At 35.3% G+C, this 27,856-nt stretch overlaps 1 protein-coding gene across 1 annotated transcript; it reads right to left on the reverse strand.

The window, feature by feature from the left end:
* Nucleotides 1-28: 28 nt before the first annotated feature.
* On the reverse strand, nt 29-27,749 carry LOC128186874 (nuclear pore complex protein Nup160-like). The gene is made up of 34 exons (XM_052856859.1): nt 27,606-27,749; nt 26,235-26,331; nt 25,376-25,583; nt 24,679-24,904; nt 23,527-23,605; nt 22,806-22,920; nt 20,493-20,565; nt 20,135-20,223; nt 17,515-17,687; nt 16,687-16,843; nt 15,980-16,069; nt 15,769-15,873; nt 15,156-15,221; nt 14,961-15,042; nt 14,208-14,373; nt 13,150-13,277; nt 11,897-12,057; nt 10,480-10,610; nt 10,028-10,101; nt 9,194-9,506; nt 8,793-8,925; nt 8,475-8,570; nt 8,260-8,354; nt 7,902-7,998; nt 6,817-6,922; nt 6,489-6,655; nt 3,967-4,018; nt 3,542-3,652; nt 3,297-3,423; nt 2,044-2,163; nt 1,701-1,842; nt 1,353-1,490; nt 589-693; nt 29-328 (listed from the first exon to the last, which is right to left on the reverse strand). Exons 1-34 carry the CDS (start codon nt 27,694-27,696, stop codon nt 248-250), a joined length of 4,194 nt encoding a protein of 1,397 aa, XP_052712819.1. The 5' UTR covers nt 27,697-27,749; the 3' UTR covers nt 29-247.
* Between the last annotated feature and the right edge of the window lie 107 nt (nt 27,750-27,856).

Genomic DNA, 27,856 nt, shown 5'->3' on the forward strand with positions numbered 1-27,856 from the left:
TAAATGTTGAATACAGAAAACAAAAATATTTGCATTACAAAACAATTTATTTGAATTCATGAAAAAATGAAAACGATACAACAAATTTCCTGTGTTCTCAGGGAGCACAGACTAAAGGACAAATATCCGATATAGTACCTTGATGAGAGAAATTTAACATTCAATGACCTGAAAAAGAGTGTTTCTGCATGAAAGAAAGAATTTAATTGCATGCAATGAAATAGAGTGGAGAAATAAGAAATGTCAGTTATTTCGTCAAAATCTGTTCGGAGAGGTGTCTCATTTTCTGGAAGTAGATAGCCAGCTTGTACTCCAGCATTTCAGCCAGCTGAAACAAAGCAGAACACGTGAAGTATCTGTACTAGCAGTCATATATAATGCAGCCACATCATTTTCATATCTGCGAGAAACATTTGATAAAAATCCGCGAGAAACATTTGATAAAAATTAGATTCAAGTTATAAAGTCAGATAAAAATCTTCAACAACAAAACTAATAGACAGTTTCCAGACAGAATAATAAGTGTGTGTATCAAGATGCGTCATGCCTCTTGTAGGAAGAAAATTGTTGAGACAAAGGAACTCTTACCCTTTCATGGTGTGAATCTTGTTTCATGTCTTTAAGAGCTTGAGATAATTGGTCTATGCAGGTGTAAGGTAACCAGCTGCTTTGAGGGACCGGCCTCGAGCAGGACTGAAATTGAAGTCAAGTTGTAAAGAAATCTTTCAAAATAGTTTTTGGTTACAGAATTGCATACTGTGGAATCATTTAAATTCATAGGGGTCAATTTTTGTGGATTGAGTTTTTGCTTATTCGTGGGGATGTAAATTCATAGAAGCAGAGGTTTTAAATTTCAAGACAAAAACAAAATTTGTTTTCGTCAAGGATGTAAATTTGTGAGCGAGAGCTACCCCAAAATATCACGAAAATTGAGCCACTATGAATGCTAATGATTTCACAGTATTAAGAATAAAATTAGAACATGCACTACAGAAACTGGGCTACATCAAAGAAGCTTTGATTAATTTATGCTTGCGGCAAAAAGATTCCAAAGCAGGTTTTGAATCTTGCTGCCAATAAGTCTTAATGCCCTTTCTTTAAATGTCTGTTAAATAAGTTGCAGTGAACAAGTTAAGCATTGGTAAATAACTCATTAAAATTAAAGTCATGGCTTATTTAAGTTACCATATACTTTCACTTTAGACACTGGATATAACAAATAACATTTGCATTTAACAAATCATTGGTTTTCATTCATTGACATTTTGCTATAAATGTGTTTTTAAAATTTTAAAATGTATTTTCTACTAAGAGTAAACATTAATTTTTGGATGTTGACAATGACTAGTTACCTTGAGATTGAATTCGGGGCAGTCATGGCCGGTGTATGTCCACAGTAAGGCATCCACATACTCCACAGTCAGCACCACCGCATCCTCCAGCTGGTCATAGTCCACGTACCGCCGCAGCAGATCGGACCAGTGCAGCTCCTGAAACATAACACAGAATTACATTTGTACTAAATATCTCTCACAAAGTTTTAGGATTAAAGTCTTAAAATTTCAACATGTTAGTTATCGAGTACTGGTGTCTTAAGAGAGAATTCCTTTTTGGGGGTTATAAAGCATGAACAATTTAGCCTGATCACATCTTTAAGAAATTAGTGGCAAATGAGTGTCTATTTACTTGATTTTTCATACCTTATATGATTTGATCATCCAGGAGGGTAGTGGGAATCCCTGGGAGAGGAGGCGGATGGTGACCGTGCGGTGGAGCTGGGCGGTGCTGTCCTCGTGGACCCTCAGGTAGTGCTGAAGGAGACTCCAGGCAGAGTCTGCAGCACTGTCATACAGAGCAGAACCCAAGTCACAATATGCACACAATGATCACAGAACACATTTTCACAAATCAGTACCGGTACATCGTATAGTGCATGTATTACAAAGTGACCTATTTATTATAATAGGTCTTTATGGAATAACAAATGGCTACCCCACTCCTCAGTGGTCTATTACTAATGGTAATCTGTGACAGTGATAGTACCTGCTTTCCTTGAGGCCAGGGGTGGGCAGGTCGTTCAGTTTGAGCCAGTCCCAGGCTTGCGTCAGAGTAGTACTGTCAGCCAGTGTTGAGTGGCTGCAGCTTTTAGCCAGGTTGACACATCTATAAGTGTAGCAAGACAATATTGCAATCATCTAAATGTTAGTAACAAAGTACTGTTTTACACCTGTGTGTACTCCTTGTCCCCATATTTAAACCAATCAACTTTTATTGAAGTTTTGCCTTAAATACATGTATGGTGTTCAAATTTGGAACCAAAATAAGATTTTATGAGTGATGGGTTACTAATCTGTGTCAACTTCAACTAATTCTTTGAAACCCAATTCCTGCAGAATGACTCTTCTATGATTGGTGTTTATTTTTTGACAGAGGTTCTGCACAGCTGATGGAATACAACATCCAGTGATGTAAAGAGCTCATTTCATGTTTCTTTACCCTTTTCTAAGTCTATTTTGTCATACAAACTTTGACTAAGATGAGTGGACAACCGTAAGCTGTGTATCGTAAACCCATTTCAATACCCCATCTACATGTAGGTGGTAACTGTCAGATTCAATGGCCTTGAGTACTGGGTTATTAATTTTGGTTGAAAGCTTTTTCCCAGCTTTTTCTCGCATCTGGACCAGATAAAACAGCAAAGAATCATTGCACTTAGGTGTCTTAAAATACTTGAAGTGTTCAGAGAAAACTTGCAGTGACCTTAGATCATCATCTTTAAAGGTATGCTCCTTCAAGGGAGACTTACTCAAACATATTTCATCACATACTTTCTGTTGCATAGAAGATAGTTTTAGGCCTGGTTGATTATATGAGTGAAGGTAGAGTTTTGTCCCTGCAAACTCTTTAGCCTATCAATCAATCTGAACTGGCGAACTACGTTCAACAACGAAAAGTTCACTTTCACCAGGTTCTCTCTCTCCTCCCTTGCTTCAATACCCTATTTCTGAATCATCAGAATCCTGAAATTCCTCTGTTTCAATTTGAATCACATCCCGTTCATCAGAACTATCAACCCGAGCCGGTAAGAAATCTTTTAAGTTTGTTGACACAGGAAAGTAATCCAAAAGGAAATTAAATTGTAATTTTATCATTCAGACTTCCTTGATATGAACTTGCATGTAAATAAAATGATAAAATAGTAATTTTTCAACAGTTTGATAATTTGCACTACATATATGTTGGATAATTTTATTGCACTGTACTGTACTAAAATAGAAACACAAGAATAAACATACCTAAGTGCCAGACTGTCGAACACAGATGTCAGTTTCATCCCAAAGAGCTGACAAATTGTCAGCGCTTTGTCATACATCCCAGCATTCACCAGTAATCCTACCATCTCGTCCGCTCCAGGGGTAGGACCTTGGAAAAGAAAATCGTCACATACTAGTATTCAAATCAGGTTGTAGTTTGATAACATCCAAATTTTCCATGACATTCTAATATAACTCTGCATGATATGTTAACATTTTTAACTAACCTGATCCGACTGAGTTGCTTTTATCTTGCTTTAGCAGCTCTAGACGGGCATCGACTAATATATACTCCTTTTCGATGTCCTCAAGTTCCAAGATCTCCACTCTCTTTGTTGCTACATCAACATAAAAAACATTTATTGATGAAATTTCAAGTTGACAGTGAATATACACATCTGTATTAATGTTCATACTGTAGATTCCTTATTTTACTCAAGTTATTTTACTGTAATTAACCTGTTTTGCATCAAATCAAAAGAACACAGAATTTTTATCTTAGTTACATTTTACATCTGTATAAAAAATAAAAGCTAGATTTTAAATTTCGCAAGATGTGCTTCTTGCAATTTTATGCAGATGTTAATTCTTTGCATTTAATTAGGAATCTACAGTATTCAAAGTTCTTTACCAAAAAAATCTCTAATAATACCTGTTATGTCTTCTTTCTCGTCTCCATCAAAATTGCCCTTGCCTGACATCACCTAAATGAGTGGAAATTTATATTATCATCATATGATCAAATGAGTCAAATTTGGCCCGCATGATTCGCCATTTTTTAAAGGGTTTCAGGTAAATAAGTTGTTATGTTGTGCTATACATATTAAAAGAAGGTGGTAACCATCATGATTAGATTGCAGTGAGTCCGGATTAGAATTTGAAAGCTAGATAGAGGACATATTAGATGGTTAGTTTAAAAGGTATCTATTTAAGAAATAAAGTACGAGTTTTCCTGAATGTTGCAGAATAACCACCGAGGTCGAGAATTGTTGTTTTGATATATAAAAGCCGAGGCTTTTATATTTCAAACAAAAAATAAATAATAAAATAAGGTCTCATAATAACATAAATAATAAAAATAAAAGCCTCGGCTTTTATATTTCAAACAACATTTCGAGACCGAGGCTGTCATGTGGGTTCTCTCCAGGTAGTCTTGTCAAATGTGCTCACTGTAAAACACTGGCACGATTTAAATCGCTTTCCATCAACTTTGTACGGTCAGGAATGTTTGTTTGATCACTATAGTCATATGCCACTTCAAAGTTTTATTTGATTTTTTTTCATACATAAAAAAATGCATTAAGTACAATTCAGCAAATGCGCCAAACAATCCACCGACAGAATAATGTTGAATTACGGTAAATGACTCCTCCCTCTGATTTATATAGACACGATTCAAGTAGGTTCAGTACAATTTTTCTGGATTAAGATGATCTATAGGCATTTAAAAATCCTCAATTGTTTAAACTGTATGCTAATTTTGGTAAATTTAAGTGTGCATATACAATGGAACCTCAGATATCCGGACGCCAGATATCCGGACGCTTCACTTACCGGTCGATTTTTATTGGGAACAGAATTTTTACACAATAATTTGTCTCGTTTATCCGGAATTCCGCGTTCCGGATCCGGACGGTCAAATTTTACCACATAATACAGTTTTCCTTTAAATTTTACCTCATTTAACCGGACGGTCACATTTAAGTGTTCGGGGGCACAAAAGTTTTTTATGCGCAAGTGCAAATTGGTGTAAAAACATCTTACACTGGTTGTTGGTTTTAAACAATGCCTTTGTCAGGTAATCGGGGTCACCTGTGTCACGCTATGTACTCGCCGAGGATATTACGGTAACCATGGATGCGACATGTTTAATTGTCGCCATTTAACTTATGAACTGTTATTGTTTGAATAAAATGACATGAAAATTGTTTAATTTGTGTTTAAAAAAGTCATCAATTGATTGAATTAAAATTCTATTAATCGTAGTGTGATTAGATCGTTCGTACGCCTATTCATTTTAAAACGTAATTGAAATGAAATATTTGATAATTTGAGTTCTGTTTACGATACTGTGGAATCATTAAATTTCGTGGGGGCCAATTTTCGTGGATTGCTTAAATTTCACAGGTTCGTGGGGACGTAATTTCGTGTATTCTATTAAACCTACAAAGGAAGTATGACTTTATTACCCTAATTTAACTATTTGTCGAGGATGTTAATTCGTGGATGAGAGGTACCCACGAATTCCACGAAAATTGAGCCACCACGAAATCTAATGATTCCACAGTAGTTATTAAGACCGCTTGGGATGTTCAGGGTATCGACATTAATTTTATAGCGTGTGTTCAATTAACAGTGTAATAATAATTTATGCCAAACATGGCGTGGATGAGTGTTCACGCTACTTGTAAAAATCGCTTGGTTGCAATTAACTCTATAGAAAGATGGATACGTAAAATTAGCTTGGGTAAGTTCTGTCAATGAAAAAATAGCTTGGACAATTATCAATAAGGGAATATATACAGATTTTCACCCATTTTCAATCATCAAATGTTGAGCAGCTTCAAACATGTCAACACCACCGGCCAAGAGAGCGAGAGTTGCGATCACCGCTAGCTTGAAGAAAAAGATTTGTCAGCGTAAAGTGGAACACCGATTTTCTTCTCTTCGCTTTGTTATGCGAATGTAATTAAATTATCGGTTTAATACAGTGATTGTTATGTACATGTACATGTGTATGTGTTGCCTTGAAGAATGTAGTGCTTGGTTTCCTGTGGAAAAAACATACCTTAAATAATGTTTTTAACAATATTTTGTTTTGTTAATTTAAAAAAAATCTAAACTTTTTTTGTAGTGCTATCAAAATAAAATATTTAATTGTATAATTAATCTATGAGTTATGTTTCCATAAATATTAAAGGTAAATATCACAATTCAGATATCCGGACGCTTCACCTATCCGGACGATTTGGCCTGGGGACAAAAGTGTCCGGATAAGTGAGGCTCCACTGTAAATAAAAAATATCTATCAGTCTTAGATATTATCATGGGAAAAAAGCAATTTATTGATATTTTCTTCATAAAAAATGGCACTGAAAAAGGGCCCATTTTTTAGCTTAAGTGCACTTGTTCTTAATGAATTTTGTCTCAATCTGTGTTAATTCTCTCTCTCACCTGCATTTCAGTGCACACAGAAGGTTTCACAATCCATGCATATATTGGGTTGACCAGTCGGAGGGCGTTCATGGCTGCTAGGTAACAGTGGGCCTGCTTCTGGAGGCCCTGTTTAGGGGGAACCTCCCTCCCTAGCCTCATACCATGCTCGTACATCACAGCCCCCGCTACAAAAGGACAGACAAAAACTAACTGGTCAAAAATAGTCCAAAAAACAAGTCAAAGATTTGAAGGCTTGCAAATCGTATCTGTGCCTTTCAAATGATGACAGGAACTTATCATAAATCACAGCCAGCCAAACTTTGTATTAACTTAAACATGAACATACCCTTTCCAAAGTTGTTTCTGGTCACATAGAAAGCATAGAGAATGTCGTAGTAGTTCTGTGTAGTGATGTCCACTGTTCTCGCTCTAGACTCCAAGATAGAAACCACCTACAAACCACAAAGACTTAAGATAGTACTCTATAGGCATCATCAGAGGTCCATTACCAATTTTTAAAAACTTTCTGGTTTATATAAACATTTTCTTATTCTTGATACCTAAATGTAAAAATCCATATGCTTTAGTAGATATGAAAATGAATACATTGTTGAAATGTTGAAACAGACCATGTATTGAAGATATGCAGTTGTCTATTGATGCATGAGTAAGCAAAAACACCGATTGAGAAAATGTCAAGTGGCATGTTGGAATAGGCCATGAATTAAAGTACATGTATTGATGATTGATGAAAACAAGAAAAAAAATCAGCATGTTGCATATACTCTGGATTCTTAATCATCCTTTTATTTTTTATCGCTTCAAAATGGTGTATCAAACTGCAAGTAATATTTCCAGTATATGATACACAGGACGTCCCCATTATTGCTATCAATTATTATAATTAACGATTAAAATTTAAACAATACTTAAGCATTGTATTTTGAAATACCATTAACATTTATAAAATCGCTTGCATTTTATACAATTCCCAATTTCGTGTGTTATGCAAGTTGTACGAGTGTAAACAAGACTTACTTTGTAAGAAATATTTCATTTCCATATATTAAAATAATTATCAACTCTGACCATCACCAGTGTATTCGCCATTACATAACCAGCCACCTGTTGACTCGCCACGAGGTTTTAATTATGTTTACTAGTGTTAACAAATGATTGAGTGAAAACGACATTTAATAAAGATAAACAAGAATTTCAACAAGGTAACATTCAATCAAACAACCAAGTTTAGATGGATAAAACCAAGATTTATGATGCTATTTTTCAAAGATTTTCTGACTTCAAGCCTTCGATAAGTCGATCTGGATCATACGTTGTGTGCTTTGCTTCAGAGGCAAAAAAAATATTGTCTTATCGTCCGTAAAATACAGTATTGAAACAATAAAAGACTAGCAGGTAAAAAATAGTCACCTCTTCTTGAAGATCAATGTAAGGGAACCCCACTAGTGTTTGAAGATCCTTTCTCTCATACAAAGTCACCAAAAGCTGTCGAAGGCAGTCTTTCCTCCTGTGTAAAGAAAATTGACTAGGTAATCCTATATATACATATACATGAAACAAGTCCGACTTCGGTTTAGAGAAGTTTTCATTTTAGTACTCATCATCATATATTTGACAATACACTGAATTTTGTTTTGTGAATTCTACTAGAGTGAAATAATGTTGTACACTATATTCATTAAATTGCCCAGCACTTACCGATACCTGTAAAGGGATACTGGTATTAAGATAATCAAACGTGTTATAAATACAAGAAGCCATTGCTAACCTTGATGGGTCAGGGTTGCTAACCATGGCATTGTATGCTTCATCATTATGACCCATTTCCAGCTGATACTTGAAAATCTTGGACCACAAAGTGGCCTAAAAAAGGAACAGGAAAAATTTACTTTCACATGTAAGAATTTACCACTCCAATTTAATTTAAAATTTACACGAAAAGGGAGCAGGAGAAAACATTTTTTAATGTAAAACAAGTCTTACAGTATTTTCATCATCTTGGTCTGCAATACTTATGGCCGTTCTTGCTAAGTGGACAACTGTATCAGCATAGTCAAACTCCTCAAATTGTCGAATGACCTATATGAAAAATCAAACACAACAATTTAATTGTCTCCTATAGAATATCAAAATGCTGTCTTGATCTTGGCCCTGGTATCAGCCAGAGTGATTGGTATTTGCCAAAGTCCAAAAGGCTTGATGTATTTAAAACATTAAATACACTGGTGCAATAATACAGCAACATCAAATACACCAATGCAGTAATAACTACAAACACTGGAGTGCAGTGAAAGCTCTGACCTTGAGGTAATAGAGAACTTCCAAGACCCGGGGGTTGAGCTCGTCCGTCTGCAGCAGACTCTGTGTTAGGAAGGCCTCCGTCTGCAGTCCTGCCTTGGCCTCAGTGTAACACTGTGCAGCCTTTTGTGCCTCTCTATCAAACCAAACATCCTCAATGTACTAATACATGTACAGAATATTACATGTCACTTGGTTGGCTTTATTTTCAAATCAAATGTTAAAATTTGTGTTTATTTCCCCATTCAATAAATATTTCAATAATTTTTTCTTGACTAATATAACTTCACAATTGTTAACAAAGAAGTTAAAACCATGTAATTTATTCAAAACATTGCACTAGTTAATTCATTAATAAGCTCATTGAATTAATTTGGCTGAGAAGCAATCAATAATGCACTTACCCAAAATGCAGATAACAAAGCCCAAGCATGAATTTTCTGGAAGCAGGATTGACTTCACACCAATGGTTTAACTGAAAACAATATTCTTGCAGAGGGAGGTACTGGCAACAGCTGGCAAGAAATTCTGGAAACAGGAAGTTTTCATTCAGAGGCCACAGTAAAAATTGGATAGATCTGGTTATTCTTAGAATGGCCCAATTGCACAGCTGCCCTGTGTTGTCCAGGATTCTTTCTGTGCGACTGAGGTTTGCTCGTGCTTGGTTGCCACCGATGCCTCGAATGAAGAGTTCAGCAACAGTCACATTGGAGGAGACTTTGAAAAGAAAACAATATATAAAATGAAATAGTAGCAAGCAATCATTGCAGAAAAAAGAACATAAGCCACCAATCAGGGGTTTTGTATTTTTTCTGCAATATTGATACCTTCATATCCCGCATGAATCACCAAACAAAGCATTTTATTGTGTAAATTATACAATTCCTTTGAGACATTTGTTCTTTTATTTTGATATTAATGTTTTTCTCTAAACTGTAGTTGGTCTCCCTGTTTTCGTTTTGTTTTCTCCGGGATACGATTTTTCCTCAATATATCTCTTTGCAAGCCATCTAGCATTTCTTCAGTGCAAGACTGTTGGTTTTGCAAAAGAGGCTGTTTGTTTTGTTTTCAGCAGGTCTGTTTCGTATTTACCGCGGTAAGTATGTTTTAAAAATTAGTTGTTCGTTTTGCATAAATGTCTCTCTTTGCCTGTAGAGTAGTATAAACATGTGGAATAGATACCCATATTCAGATGGACATGTTTTCTGTAAAGTTTTAATAAATGGTATATCACAAACCTGCTTTCTGCACATTAGTCAATCCAGAGTTTTCTGCTACCTCAAGACTGGCTAGCAGCCGCAGATTCATTTCCCTACAAACAAAAGTATAACTTTTATCTAAAATAACAGTTTAAGAATCAAAGCCATTCTTTTTCTTTCTGGTAGTATCTTGTCTGCCATTTTCGGTTAAACATAACACATATCTGTGTGTGTGTGTGTACTGTAAATTCCTAATTAAACGCGAGGAATTAATATCTGCGTAAAATTGCGAGAAGCACCCTTCGCAGATTTTAAAATCTTGTTATATGATTATTTTCTTGAGTTGAAAACTATAAGAAATAAGCATAAAAGCTATGTGTTTGCGATTTTATATTCTCGCAATCTGATATGAAACAGCAGGATCGTGGAATTAAGTACTCGACTAATATAAGGAATTTACAGTATATATGTATGTGTGACTTAGTACTTACAATGAATTTGAGTGGCTGACAGTGGCCACTTTAGTTGATGCCCACTTCAACACAGCATATGACTGTAGTAGAGAACTGGTCCTAGGGATCATGTCATAAAGGGTCTCACTGACCTCAGGGGTGATTCCATCCTAATTAAGTCAGAGATACACCAAAATATTAATTTTTTACAAGGCATATTCTTTCATCCCTCTCCATTCAAGAGCAACTGATATTTTTCTGCCAGAGGGGAAGACAACCTTGCAAGAATAATAACAGTGTGAAAAACTTAAAAGTTGGAGAGGTCAATTTTAGAAATAAAGTTTAAGTTTTCATTAACGTTGCATGATAACCACTGAGGTTGAAAAAAGTTAATTTTCAATCAACTCCACTCCCAGTACTGTAAACAAATCATATTTAACTTGTACACTGTTTGTGGCTTTCTTGGGTAATCCTTGCCCACTAATTTGCATCCCCATGAATGCATATGTGAGCATTTGTTTGATATATATTTATGAAATCGAGCTTGCTACCAACCAAATTACGTCCCCACAAACAAAGAAAATTTTGGCTACCCATGAACATTGACCAATACGAATAAACATACTAGGTAATCATAGATTACAAAGCTCACAGAGATGAGGCATCACCTCTAGTAGACCACCTTTATCATATTGCACATCTCGGGTATGATAAGGCAACTCTCAGTGATCGATTGAGTAAAAATCCCTCTGATTGATATGACGTCACAATAAACAGCATGATGTCATTTTTTACTCTAAAACATGTCAATTTTAACTTTATATCTGGTCCAAATTATAACAAGTGAAAAGCTGTCAATGTGACAGCAAACTGGGTTTTCATTTATGTGAACTGTATTCATAATCCATGTCATCCCGTATCCAGTGAAATGGAGTACCCTATATGCAATATTCATAATCCATGTCAACCCGTATCCAGTGAAATGGAGTACCTTATATGTTCAAAAGCTGGTATTTTTTTCATAAATTATCAGAAATCAAAATCCTAGCAATATGCACACCTCTGATATATGTACAATTGATCTGCAAAAGAACAACTTCCTATGTTGAAAACTGTAAGAGGAGTTATCCGTACAATGAGGGTACCCTTTTGGCAGCCGCCCGCCCACCCGCCCGCCGTTTTCACCATTTTAATAACTGGATTTTTCCGTTGGAAAACCCGGTTAAAAACTGAAAACTGAAAACTGAAATGTCAATAGAAACTCTTCTAACTGAATTTCTCTGTATTATGTATAATTTTAAAAAAACATTGATGACGTCACAAGCATGTTTAATAGAGAGGATCAATGTCGAGAGACAAATCATCGGAATGCAGTGTAAACAATGGAATGGTTGTGAATAATGACTGTGGCATTTCTTCAATCTCATCAACAAATGAATTGTCGAATTGTGATTACCCGGTCTCCGAGGCTGATGGTAGAGGTCAGGAACAACAGGAGATCCCGGAGAACTCGGAACCGCGTGTCCGACGTCTGATGGAGAGTCGTGGTCAGAAAATCAATGGCTGAATCACTGGTCAAAATCTGTCCATCTATCAGCTGCTGCTCACTCTCCATATCTACAGGTACCACATAAAATATAACACTTAAACCATAGTACATGTACCAAAACAACAAAAGACCAATAGGCCTTAATGGTCACCTGAGTACCATAGCTCATACACAAACTTGTTGAGGAGTCTGTTTAACATAATTATGAATTTAGTTTTTCTTTAGATGTCTTAGAGTAAGGAATAAGATTTGAAACATTATAAACAGTAAACAGTATAGAGCCAAATTGCCCCCCCCCCCCCCCCCCCCCGAACCCCTGACTCATTGGCCATGGATTTCACATTTCAAGTAAAGGAGTAAGTGGACATTGTAAACATGCATTCACTTTTTTCCTCACATTAGGGGGGAGTGAAGAAGATTTTTCTAAGATTCATTACATTTTCTCTATAAGGCTGTATTGGCTCCATCCTAGGGTCAAAACCCCTGACCCAGGGGTCATATATTCACAATTTAGTTGATAACTTCATGGACATATTAGCCAAGCATATAGTTTTTGTCAAATATATATGGGAGTAAAGAAGAAGATTTTCTAAGAGTCAATACATTTTCACTAATATGGCCATATTGGCCCCACCCTAGAGCCCGAACCCCTGACCCAGGGGCCATGGATTTCATAATTTTGGTAGAGGGCTTCATGGACATAATAACCATTCAATCAGTCGCATGATGACAGACTAAAACAAATAGCAATTGTATTAAAACTCAGGTAACCTAAAAATGTACAATGCATAATGTATAAACCACAGTGCCAGATAAAAATGTACAAAAGATAATATACATTTATATTCCAGATAAAAGTGTACAAATTGTGTTTAAACCATGGGGCCTATACAATGTATAACAACAAGATACATATGCCAAACTGCAAATATTTAAATCACTCAATTCTATCCCAAGTGGATGATATACTTCAAAGATGATATAATTGCAATTAAAAGAACTTAACTTGTGTGGATTTCTTAGGCTTACATGTATTTCTTTTTTAATAAAAATTTTGGAATCAAACACTAAGTTAACATAACTTTTAAAGTCTTTTTTCTATAAAAAAAAATCTTTATATACTATAACTTATCTGTTTACATTGTATACAAAAGTCTTACCACTTTCCTCGTCCTCTAGTGTAGCCTTGGTGAGATCTAAGGAGTTTAGTACGAGATGCAGACAGTTTGGTAAATCATGTATGTTCTGAACCAATGCTCCCAATGAATCCAGGGAAATTTCAACCAAGCTGTCAAAATGAATAATTATTGATATACACATCAAACAATACCTGTTACCATGCATGAAATATTTTTTGCATGTATCCATATTCAACATAGTTTGTGAGCATTTAATAACCATATGTTAAACAAGAGATGCTTGTGAAACACTTATGCCCTCTCCCTTGGAAACATCCATGAAGAAAATGAACGAAAACTGCAAATAATTGGAATTTTTCTAAGTCAAGGGGGCATAACTATGTCAAAAATTTCTCGATTGTAACCAAAATTAAACTTGACCTAGACATTATTATGATAAATCTGTATATAAAATTTCATTTCAACATGTGCAACTTCTGCATATTAAGTGGAATTTTTTTCAGTCCAAGGGGCATAACTCTGTCTAAAATTGCTTGATCGTAACCAAAATCAAACCTTAAATATTTTGATAAATCACTATACTAAATCTCATTTCAAAATGTGCAACCTCTGTGAAGAAAATGAACGGAAACTGCATATAATTGGAATTTTTCTAAGTGCAAGGGGCATAACTCTGTCGAAAATTGCTCAATCGTACCTGAATTCAAACTTGACCTAGATATTATTACAATTAATCTGTATACCAAATTTCATCTCAATACACACAACCTCTGCAAAGAAAATGAACGGAAACTATTGGTGGACCGACCTACCAACAGGCAACAGCAAAGCAATTCAAAAGGTTGGGGGGGGGGGCATAAAAAAATAGCAGATCAGATGATACATGTTCAATGATGGGTATGTTTTTGCTGAATTCTAATTTATTACAAAGCAAACTATTGAAAAAATAAAATTTATAATGATCTTACATCATTCTCAAATGTCAGAAAAATGATGAGATTTTAAAATCCCCCAAAATTGCTTCAAGCAATTTAACACACAATTTTTATTTCTTGCATTTCATTAAAAATCTACATTACCTTGTGTTGAAGAAAAGGTCCTCTACTATGGGCCTCACAGCCTCCTCTGGCGACTCCTTCATCAGAAGGGAGTCCTCAAACTGGACCACCATGTCCTCTGAGATCTTGCTGCCAATCAAACTCAGACACATCCCCAAAGTCCTCAAATCCGCCAAAGTAATCTCATCTGTCAAAATCATATAACAGTGTTGCATAATGCAAGTTTTTTTCTATCTGCAGCAAACAGTAACTCTATGTTGAATTTCTTCAATATTATTAATATAACCTTACAACTGTACAACCATACATGTAGATTAAAAAACAGCATAGGCCTTTCTTGTCACATGGATTAACTGGCAATAAACCTAATAAAAGGTCTTCAGCATGACAGGTCAGGAATTTCAAAATTTATGATTTCTTTTACAAGTAGATGCAGACTATTACAAATCATTGGTTCTGGGGAATATTGGGAACAACTTTGTACATTTAAACAAATCGTATTCAAAGTTTCTGGCTCATAATTTTGAGGAGTAACAAAAAATTGAGAAAGTTAACACATTCTAGAAAGATTGTGCCTGCTTTACTTTGCCAAAGGTACCTCTTATGGGCCTCAAGTATGGACAAAACAGAGCTCTTAATGTTACACACCAAATCTAGTCAAGATTATCTCGGTAGTTTCAGAGGAGAGGTTAAAAATGTAATATCGATAACTAACAAAGATCCACAGCAATCACCTGAGTGACTGAGGAGATGTAAAATAAAAACAAAACATACTTAAATCTTCAGCTGACCAATGTCCATCACCCAGGTACAGCTCTTCAATGGGATCACAAGGTCTAATAAAGCTCAGTCCACCCTTCAATCAATTCACAATGACTTCATCAGATTTCAGTACTATTGAACACATTTTACAGTAAATTCAATATACATAGAACATAAATCAGAATGGAAGATGAAAACAAGACCTGCCTTTTTGATAATGCACACTAATCCAGTGCTGGGTTCAACAAAGAAACCTTTCATTTTTCCTCCAACCTGACAAAAGATTTGGAACAGAAATATAGCTAAGTAAATGAATGATAATAGTTTACAATGTTTTTCAAGAGAATTACTTTCTTTAATGATATTAATTTTAGTTTTTCCACTATGCTCTCTTCCACCGACAGTTATCAAGCTATACCAAGGTACACACAAACTTATAAATGTTAAAAGACATGGCTACAATTAAAGGTTTATCAAGGTTCTCCAACCCTCAGCTTCAAAGGTTTTTTTTTTCATCATACAAATGTTATTTGTTTGTCAGACTTTACAAATGAAATGAAATAAAAAGAAATTCATTGAAGGTATCCATGCATTTTGCAAAGTAACTGCAAATTTGCCCACCATGAATATAATGGAATAATTATGCAAAAGGTTGTACCAGTACATTGATGGCTTGAACCACTTATACCGTATTTTTTGGAAATTAGGTCGATACTTTTTTTCCCTGGCAGGTGGACCTCGCCCTATTCATATATTTTTTACAAATCAGGATGAGAATCTAAATATTAATTTTATGTGGCCTTACATAAAGACAACATACCTCTTGATATTGAACCACCCCTGAGTAGAACTTGGACCACTGCTCCATCTGTAAATCACAGTACTCCTCTTCTGATATTTCATTGGCCATTGCTGAATTACGAATCTTTGAAAAAAGAAAACTTCATTCAAGAGAAGAAACAAAAATGTCCTTCATAACAACAACAACAGCCTTAGTATAATTATAATCTGGCTATCCCTGATATGCTTACAGCATCCTCCACCGCCTCTGTGACTTCATGTTTTAGTGTATTAATGTCCAGGTCTGAGGGAACAGTGGCATTCATTGATCGTCTGTACACCTGTATGACAAGAGAAAGGCAAGGTACAGTACAGGTACATGTAGAACAATGCAGACCATGAAAGAAGATTGCTAGCAATACTTCTTACGGTGTGGTCACACACTGTGATTTTTCATCAGATTTTCAATCCACTTGCTCAGGTAAGTCGATTGGAGTCAATTGTTGAGGTAGTCACACAATATGATTTTACAATCGAATTTCCATTAATAAAACCTAATTTATATTACATGAATTAATGTACAGGAAAAAGTTATTGTCAGTGATATCTCAATCTCACCAAAGAGTTGATTGAAACTTGGACACACATCAGATATGTAATTGACTTTCAGACTTTGCCTTAGAACTAGGTCGCCACATGGTAAGATTTTAAACACAACCAAATCAAATAAGAAAATTGGATGAAAAATTGCATCGTGTGACCGCACCTTAAGTCATTAAGTCAATACATTTTGAATTCTTTTCTTCTAACAAAATTTAATTATTAACAAAAATTTATTATCCCAAGCTTTGATTTAAAGATTGGAAAAGAAGGAGAATTTTTTTTCAACCATACAAAGATTATTCTATTAAGGCTTAATAGTTGACAAGGGAAAAAAAACGAGACTTAATATACTTACATTTAGAGCTTTGTGAATGTCGTACAGGTTGAATCGTTTGGGTTGGAACATTTTCTCCGTGTAGACTTCCCTGGGGTCAGTGTGCTGGCTGACCAAAATCTCCCCAGCGTCTGAGGGGTGGAGTATTACCTCAACCCAGTTACCTTCTCGAAGCTCTCTGCAGATTCACAATGATGTCAATCAGTCTAAATCTTAACCATGAACTTTCAATGACAAAAAATAAAAACATTTGCAGTCTGTGAGGAACCATACAGGTGTTACTAGATGTAGGTGGGGTCTAAATGCTTTCAATTGTTCCGAAGTCAGAGGCTTTATATATAGGGGTAGAGGTATAGTGTTGACAAAAGAAAAACATGGTGGACAATGCCTTTTTCAAGTCATGTTTAGCTTTACGAAAAAAACACACAATAATGGCCAACATTGGGACTACCATTCATTTTAACTTATTGGACATTCTGAAAAGGCTATCAAAAATTTGACAGTTTCCTGACTTTTAACAACAGGCCTACTAAGTAACAGCTCCTGGTGTTTTTTTACATCTCTTTCTAAACAGCTGAACCAAAGAAAAGTAGGGAGAAAGAAAAATATGAAAAGTTTTCACACAATAGTGACAATTTGACTAAAGCACAGACCCCTATTGTCATAGCATAATAGAGGTCCGTGGATTAGTCAGATTGATAAAGAGAGATCAGAAAAGCTCATATAAGCTTATCAGTTAAATGTCACAATTTTTCCCATCTGTTAAAAACATGATGAGCTAAGGTATCCCTAGGACACAGACTGCTCGCGAGTCATTTCTGTTCCCACTGAGAATTGGATGGGGCTTACCCGGACATGTGGCAGACTCGCGCGATGCTCTCCCCTGAGCTATTGGTCCACAGGGTCCACAGCTTATCCGCGGTCACACAGTAGTCAATCAAATCCTCAGCCACACCCACCACTGTCGCAACATGCAAGTGCTGCAAACGGCCGCTCTGTAGTTCAGGTTGTACAAAACAAAACTACAACAGAAAAATATTTCACTATTGTAGGTACATGTACATTGAATATTGTATGAGTTTTTTTTTTCTTTTTCTAACTTGTTCATGTAGAGTTCTATTAGAAATTGGAAAGTATATAATTGCTCTTAAAAAAGGATGTTTGTGTGATCTGATATGACCTTGACCTACAAACATTATTTAAAGTCACTGCATATCTTTTGATCTTTTGAGATCTTTTGGAGCAAAGGGAAAGAAGATATGATCCAGACAAGGATTTTTCAAATAATTTGCTATTACCTACACATTTGACATTGGAAATTGGTTCAAGGACACAACACACCCTTTACTCAAAAATGTTGAAAGTGTAGAGGCTCTGAAAAAAAGATTTTTGTGAGGTCCGATATGACCTTAACCCTTGACCTACAAACCTCATTCAAGGTCACTGCACACTCTTTGACCTGACACTATGTGAGTGAAGTATGAGCCAGATTGGACCAACGGGAGATATGCCTCGGACAAGGATTTTCTATATAATTCTGCAATGACCTAAACCTTAGGCCACATAAAATTAATTCTCTGGTTCTCAGGCCAAATCTTCCCAAATTAGATGAGGGAGGGAGGCTTTTTTTTTCTTTTTTGGTAAAAAAACAGATGAAGGAGGCTTTTTTTTATTTGGGAAAGAAATTAACTACCTAAAATTAAAAAAAAAACAAGATTTTCTTTATTCAAGCAGCTGTTTTATTATTTAATAAGGATAGCTATTAAATATTTTAACAGATAAAAACACCCCAATGTATGTTTGAAAATACAGTTCAACTTTCAAAGTACAACAATGATATTTTATATTTAGATCAAATGAAAAAACATCTATTCTTTTATAAGTGAACTGTTTGTTTTCATTTTTTCTGTTCTTTGCTCTGAAGCTTTGAACATCCTTCCGTTTTTACAAAGCTGTCGTTGTGTCACAACACAATCATGACATATTGGGTACTGTCCTTCCTCTGTATCTGTGTCTTGTATCCAACAGTGATAGCATATTGGGGGAAATACACCAGAGCTGTAGATGTAGTAGGGGGTCTCAATTGGAGATGCACAGGCTAAATTTGATCTCATATAAACTTTGTACAATTGGGCGCATATTGAGGGTGTTTTCTCAGGATAATCAGGTTTAATTCCTGAAGTTTAGATCAACATGAAAACTGATGAAGTCCAATGATTTTTGTAAGCAAGGTACTTTCTTGGGCACCAAGTTTAGTAGCACTATATAACTTATAAGACTCTGGGTTTCTGGCAATCAATGCAGGTTCCCATTTGTTTCACTGTTTTGCAGTCTGAGCAGATAGACTAAATGAAATTCCATGTCTGCTTGCAGTTGATTGTGCTCATTTTGATGATAAAGAAGGACAGTGTTCCTCTGTAGTATTGGTTCAAAAACCTCACTGAACTCCTTGTAGTGTCCTTCTTCTCCTTTAATAAATGACAGTCATTTAAAAATAAAGTAAAATACCAATCCACTTTACAAAATGTAAAATGACATATATGATGTTTACTCTAAAATACTTGGCACTGGATCAGGAAAGTTGTGTAACTGGCTAGAGATATCATTATGCAATCTCAGGGCCAATCATATCCGACAGTTACTGGGACCACATTTCTTCACAGTTAAGAAGAAAGTCCTGAATACACAGCAGTTATCGTTAAACCCCGCAAGTTTATAATGGTTAAAATCGAGGCGTTCAAACCGTTCTTGTGTTTGCCAACTGACAAAGAAACGAAGGCACCAAGTAATTTTTCTGGGGAGGTCCAACTTTCCCAATCGAATTTTATCGATTTCACGCCCACGTACAGGTTTAACAAAAAACATCCATCGGAAAAACTCTCAATTATAGTCCACGGAAGAATTAAGAGGGTTCCATGGCGGATACAAATCGAAACAGCAGACATTTTGATTCGTTTTAAGTCCAAAATTTCCATCGACCCCATTTTTACTAGTATCGTCTATATCATCGGGAGGTTTGGATCATAAAGTTTTTACTTACGAAAATAAGCGACTTGATGATTAAGACTACACCGGAAGCTGCGTATTAGAAACGAAAGTAAAACTATATGCAAACCGAAAGCGGAAACTTTTTTTTCCGGATAGGTCTCCGCATTAGCAACTTTTTATTTTATTGAAAATGCAATAAAATTTGCAATGCGGCACCCTCAAAACGGATGCGCGCGGGCCTGAGAACCGTAATTTCAATTTTATTTAGCCTTAGATTTAAAATGGCTCAAAGTCACTGCTCTTCATTTACCCAAAGGCACTCTGTAGGTAAAGTATAAGTTAGATTGGGCAAAGGGGAGAGAAGATATGCCCTGGACAAGCAAATTTGGACGGAAGGACAGACTGATCACTATACGGCACCCGCAGAACGGGGCCCTAATAATATAATTCTGATTGAAATCTTAATGTATATGAAATTTACCTGATTACGTTCTTTAAAATTCAGATGGACACATAACAGCAAGTTGACAGCATCACTTGTCATCACTTTAACCAGCTTATGGCCAGCACCTAAGAACCACAAAGCAAATTGTAATTATCAACATATAAATTATATACCGGTAATGCAGGAAAAAATTGCCCCAAAACATCCTTATTGCTAGAGTGTAAATCATAACTGAGACTAATTTTAAACACTCCTCTACAGCTATTTTAAGACAACTTTCCTTTAAGATTGGTTGAAAATAACCATGTTTAAACAATCAGGTTTTTAAATTTCTTTTTCAAAGGAGGGCCTTAAGAATGAAACCTATTGAATTTTAGATATCAACTATACTTGCCAGTTGCAGGTGGTGCATGTTTAAGCTCAGGACAAGTTTCCAAGATGTTGTATATTGAAACACACTCAAGACTCTGTGAAAAGAACAATTCATAGAACATTATGAATATTAGAAAGTTGTTTACAAAGTCTATATGCAGGTCTGTAGCTCCCAGTATAAACAAATTTGGATGGAAGACCTTTGACCTACAGTGCCTACCACAGTCAAAAAAACCTGAAATTACAGCACACAAAAAATTGCACTAGTTTATGACTAATCAAAATGGATAGACATTAACTTTTCAATCCACTTGCCTGATTGTAAAAATTGGTAGCCCAAAAATTACAATAAACATGTAGTAAGAAGACAACACCACATTTGTTTATCTTATTTGAGTAACTCAAAAATTCATGCATGTTGACCAAATACTTCCTATTTCGTAAGCTTAGTTGCTGAATTGCTGAATAAAGCAATGATGGAGCAGAATTTTTGACATATTAAACCTCATTAACTTTTAATAACATGTCTTGTTTTTGATAAATGCTTCCCCCCCCAACAAATTATTAACAGAAAAATCTGCAAGCAAAGCCATTCAAAGTGCAGTCATTGCTAGCGACATTTTTCATGATCAAGTTAAGTTGTATGACAAATATATTCGATCTAATAAATTCTGTGCATAAGCAAATAAGATGAAACTACATCATGATATTAAGAATTACCGTATTTTCCCGACGACTCGTCGATGCGGACGACTCGTCGAATTGCCCATTTTTCGCCAAAATTTTAACAAAATCCTTCGATACGTCGATCTCAGACCATACGTCGATCTTATCACTTCAAAATGGCCTATAAAACTGCAGTAACATTATCAGTGTATGATGCCACGATGTCACCGATATTGCTACCAATTATTATTAATGATTAACATTTAAACAATTACGCTTTATACTTATGCATCAAATTTTCAAATACCGGCAACTTCTACAAAGTCGCATGCATTTTAAACAAATCCCGATATCACGTGTTATGCAAAACGAAACTTACTTTGTCAGAAATATTTTATTCCCAAGCATTAAAATAAGTATCCACTCTGACTATCGCCAGTGTATTCGCCATTACGTAACCAGCCACCTGTTGACTCGGCGCGTGGTCAATGTTTGTTTAACAATTTCCGGTGTCATAGGCATGCACCTGTCTCGTGTCGGACTTCAAAGGGGGATCTCAAGTGCAGAAAGCTTAGCAATTACTATGATTTGATGAAACTTGTTTACTTTGTATCCAGTAATGCAGTTACACGCTATTGTTTTACATAGACACTGTTAGAAATAGATCGATCATTTGTACGACTTGATAATGACGATATACGACATACATACGTTTCCTAAAAAAATTATCTAACAATAATCAAAGAATTGGACAATAATTAATCAATGAACTATAACACTCTTATAACGGTACTCTTTATATACACAGGGAGTGAAATTGCCGTAAAGATCTCAGCCTTAGGGCAAGATTATTAACACAACCGGTGTCGGCCTATTGTATAAACAGTAGTATTGATAATTGCCGATTACGTATTTCAAGATTGAATTTGACCATTAAATATTTCTGATTTATACTTTCCACTAACAACTCTTTACAAATAAAATAATTAAATTTAAAAAAAAACATCCCCCGGACCTACTGCAATATTTTCTTCCATTCAAACTTGGTTTCAATTTTACTGCGCAATGTTATCTTCCTACTGGTGATACATAGAACCATGTGACGATGTGTTTATAAAAACGGAACGGTAAAACTTTTAATTGATTAAAGACAATGTAACATTTTTTAATAACTGTTGTTATTATTATGTATTAAAGTGTTGACAGATGAGTGAAAATGATAATTATTAAAGATGAACAGTGAATTCAACAACGTAATTTTCAATCACACAGCCAACTCAAGATGATTAAAACCAAGATTTTTAATGCTATTTTTAAAAAATTTCTGACATCGAGCCTACGACAAGTCGAACAAGACGATAAGTCGGGTGCTCTGCTTCAGAGGAAAAAAATACCGACTAATCGTCGGAAAAATACGGTATTTAAAAAATGTAACATAATTATGAGATGAGAGCACATAAAATTAAAATTGATAATTAGTTTTTTGGGATAATTATTGATTCTATTGATTTATTGATCCTAATTGATAATTAGGAATTTTTTGGAATCAAATATTTGTACAGAATGTGTTCCGGAGCTACAGACCTGGCTTTAGCAAAATCCTAATTATTTTAAACTACGACATAAAAGATGAGGGGTTCAAAATTCTCATACAGATACAAGTACCTACCCTAGTAGACCACACCCTGATTTTGTGGTCCCTGCAGATGGCAAAGACGTAGGTGTCTCCCCTGAAGGGATGGATCACCAGTCCCGTGGCTGACTCCAGGGATCCCTGACTCCCCCTACAAGTCACCAGAGGGAGATGAAAAGATTGAAATTGTGTGGTAGTACCAAAGATTTAAGATATTAAATTGTCAAAATTAAATGCAAGCATTTTATACTCTATCCCTTGATATCCTCGATTCACATTATGCTTGATTACTTGATATTTAAACCTCAGGGTTTAAACGATGTTCATTCATAATTATGAAAATTTTTCAAGATTTCTGAGTTAAAACGCCCAGTTTAGCTTATCATGTTTCAATAAAGGGCTTTAAAATGTGATGTTTATGGGGATTTTGTATTGCAGCAGACCCGAATGATAAACATTGAATAATTGCGCAAAGTATTCCAAGTGACTTTTGAATGGATCGAGAAAAGGTGTAAACATTCCCCATTATAATCTGTTTTCGTTTCTGTGAATTTTTCTGAGTAAAATATGATAATGTGTCAATGAAGATATCTTGGACATTTTCCCCTTCATCAATTTCAAATGCATTTCATGGGTATGTGTATTTTTATTTAATACCTTCAATAGATGCTATATGCCAAGTTTATAGATTCAGTAGTTTCAGAGAAGAAGCCTAGTAAATCAGGTGACCTAAAAATTCTCACTTTCATAGACTAACCTCATGGCTACAGGAACCAGCTGGGTCCACAACTTCTGCATCATTGAAGACTTGAAGAGTTCAAACTGCTGCACAATGCCTGCGAATAATGATCACCACTCACTACAAGTCTCACTACGCTATAAACTATCTTTATGCCACAGTGGAAAGACCTATTGTTTTTGTTCTGTTCACTGCTTTCAGGTTAAAAACTTGGACAATGATTACAGTTAATTGTATTATTAAAGAAGACGCTCATGGGCAACATCGCTCACCTGAGCAACAATAGCCTTAACTCTGATCAAATCAGCATTAGAGTATCAAATCAAAATATCTTGACAACTAAGTACAGAAGATCCTGCTCAAAATATTTAAAAAATCTGCCAATTTTTATCCTTATATCTTTATGGAAAATACCAAGCCCTTTTGTTGTTTTAGTATTTGTAAGAAAATTTTTCTCTATTCCTATTTACCCCCCCCCCCCCCAACTTTGTGGCCCAACTTTACTCTAAGGAATCATGGTTTGATCACATAAGTTTCATCTTTTTGTGGCCGATGGGTTTCAGAGAAGATTTTTTAATCTACTCTATATATACCTATAAAAAAATTGGACCCCCATTGTGGCCCCACCCTGTCCCCAGGGATCATGGTTTGAACAAACTTGAATCTACACCACCTAAGGTGTATCACACAAGTGTCAGCTTTTCTGGTCAAATAGTTTTTAAGAAGACTTTTATAGATATACTCTATATATTCCTAGGTAAAAATTTGACCCCCCCCCCCCAATTGTGACCCCATCCTACCCCCAAGGATCATGATTTGAATAAACTTGAATTAACACTACCTGAGGATGTTTTCACACGAGTTTCAGCTTTTCCGATCAAATGGTTTTTGAGAAGATTTTTTATAGATTTCCTCTAAATATTCCTAAGTAAAAATTTGCCCCCCCCCCACCCTCCCATTGTGGCCCCACCCTACCCCCAGATGAAGCGCCGAAAACCTAAAAAGTTTACAGACAGATGGATGGATTGATGGATGGACATATGGATGCCAAACAAAAAGTGATCAGAAAAGCTCACTTGAGCTTTCAGCTCAGGTGAGCTAAAAAGGTTAGCCTTTTGAAGCTTTTGAAGCATGAACTGTCTAAATTGTTTCACTTTCATAGCTGACTACCTTGAATATTAAGGGGAGGCATTTTGATCAAAAGAACGCTCCCCTCATTACTACTGAGAGCAAACTGGGCCTCGCCCTCCGTGTTCTGAGAGGAAGCAGCTGCCTGGATCTGTGATGAGAAATTCCCGCCATGGTTCAACAGATATTTACTCCAATGACTCTCCAAGTCTGATGCATAGTTGAAGATTGATGGCAGCGGTTGACTGCTCTGGGTGTATCCAATGTTCTAAGATTAAAATGGATCATGCTATTTGACATGTACATATTACACATTTCAAAATGATTTCAAACATTGTAAAACTTGTAATTTCTTACTGCTGTTAATTTATACAAATACAAACTCTAGAAGATTCTACTCGTCAATCTCATCTATATCTTAATGCTGTGAATATTTGCACATTCAAAGTCAAAATCTTGCAGAAATAAGTAAAATTTAGCAGCATGTTAAAAATACTGTTAGACTGTAGTTCAAAAATAATTTATTGACCAACACAGAGTTGAATTAAATTCAAGTCTAAAGACACTGCATAGTTAACACTGCCCATCCCATAGTTGTTTGTTTAATGAACTGAAAAGATTCTTAAATGTCTAAATATAATAGTAAATTTGTTAACATTACAATGTAATCCAAACATCATGGAAATGCAGAAGCACAGACACCAAATGAATGCCATGTTTTATGTAAATTTTTGCTTACATTTTTTATCAGTTTACTTGGATGAGGAAAAACCAAACGGTGTACACTGATTGCCGTGACAACCAATACAATCACATTTCCATGGGATTCGTGAATGGAAATTCCCCCAATGATCTGAGTGTCATGGAAGTGGAACCGGATCTGTGACCCCAACAAGTTATAGTCTAGGCTCTCCTCCACCAGCTCCAAGACGTTGCTGGTTGTCCTCCTGTTCATTAAAACATTAAATAAATTTGAAGGGTTGGAAATATAAGGTTAATAAAACGATTATTGCTTGTGGAATACACCCTTCAGTGTTTTGTTACAGTACTTTGCTTTGTTCCACTCAGAAATTTTTTTTCTTCTTCAGAATTTTCATTTATGATCGTTCTTTATCCAAAAATAGCATAGCATTTTGTGGACACAAGCAGGCTCTTAATGATCTCCGATCCTCAGTTGAGTAATGTTTGATAACTCTAAATAATCTAGAATTTGTTTATCCGTACCATAAATCTGCCTTTTATATAGACAGATTTAATTAGTCTTAAAATGTTAAAACTACAATTAGCTATTCAACAAACTATTTTTCCGTAGTGACTCAACGGAGAGATCTACAACCTAGAGGTAAAGAAGTTTGAACCACTATTGCACTGGTACAACTTTGTTTTTTAATTTGATCTCAATTTGTATACATTATTAATCCCATTATATTCATTTTGGCCAAATTTGCAATACCTTCATAAAATGCATGGATACCATAAAAAAATATTATTGTTTTATTTTATTTTCATTTATAAAGTTTGAAGAATAAATAACATTTTTAGGATGAAAAAAAATAACTTTAAGACTGAGGATCGGAGAATCTAAAATACATACTTACCAGTATATAAATCTGTTTGTGACTCCGCCTTCTGTGAAGGTGTATCCCCCGCTGCTGTCCGGGACTTTGATGTCCTGAAGTGTGCTCACTGAAGCCACTAAACAACAAACATCTTTAATACATATACTTGTCAAAAACACTACATTTTGATGCTGTTACATGAACAAGCACTTCTATAATAAAAATGTAGCAGGGTTTTTAAAAATTCAAATAAAAGAATTCATTTCGTTTTTAAAAAATGTTTCCAGGGATGACACCACAAAAAACTATTTATTGTCAGTTTGTATAAAGAAAGCGAAAATGGCTGGCGAAAACTTCATAATTAGAGCAAGTTGAATCAGACTGAGAATGTACTGTAAAACAACTTTTATTCGCGTGCTAGAAATTTTCGCGAGAGCCTTATTGTCGCGAATATTTCTCGCCGCAAATAAGTATTTGCCATTAAGTTGTAATAAAAAGAAACAGGTGTAGAGGGCGCGTCTCAAAACAAATAATCTGGACATTTTTCATATTAATGGATGAATGTAGTTTGAGCACAAAGGTATTTATTATCAATGAAATATCAAGCGAAAAGTGGTAGGTGGAACAAAAAACTCAGGACAGCTAGAACAAGACTTAATCATTAAATCATTTTTGTGACGTACTACGTCATCTTTTGTTAAACAAAGTCCAGTAAATCACCTGTTGTCCTAAAACCCTCCAAAAAGTTACCTGTAAACAGCCTTTTTTTAAAAGATGATGTTAAATGTGGTAGCCATTTTGTTGCAAATATAATGAATGTGGTGTAGAGGGCGCGTCTCAAAACAAATAATCTGGACATTTTTCATATTAATGGATGAATGTAGTTTTAGCACAAAGGTATTCATTGCAAATTTTGTTGCAAATATAATGAATGTGGTAAACTGGAGCTATGGAAGTCGGCAACAATGTACTTAATATGTAGATATTTGACACCAATCATATTCAATTTAAGGCGAGATACAAAGCCATATCTTTTTATTTCCATTTGTTACAAAACGTATACAGGGAACGAATTCAATTTTTAAACCGGGTTCGTGGGACATCTGTCATTTTAACGATAGAAAATGCTATAATTGCTGTTAAAATGGTGAACTCGATTATCATGGTCGTATGATATGAAAGTTTTAGGGTATATCTGTCATAATTATTTAGATAAGATTTATATATATGTGTGTATATTTCATCGTCTGTCTTACGGTTTCATAGAGACATTATTGTCAATTCCTATAATAACAAAATGAAACTACAAAGGTAAATAATAACCACTATAATTATAAAATGGATATTCGTCAAAATGAAGAAAAGAACAGAACACCACCATCAATTTATGTTGATTTTGCACACCGTTACCTGTATTGATATGTCTTTCCTTCCATTTAGATCCTGAATTGGAAGGAACAACTACTTCTCTAAAATACCTAATTCTTGAGTTTTCCGCCATGAGGATAGTGTGGTGTTTGTGTAGCCTGGTTCCCGAGGCCTTCCGATTAGGTGAGACGTCAGACGGCGCGAATTGTGTACTGAGACTGTCTAATGACCTGATGTGTGTAATGTCCTGATTGACCTGATGAGATATATTTTGCAAAATAACACATTCAAGG

Source organism: Crassostrea angulata, chromosome 1 (genome assembly GCF_025612915.1).
Source record: "Crassostrea angulata isolate pt1a10 chromosome 1, ASM2561291v2, whole genome shotgun sequence".
NCBI lineage: Eukaryota > Metazoa > Mollusca > Bivalvia > Ostreida > Ostreidae > Magallana > Magallana angulata.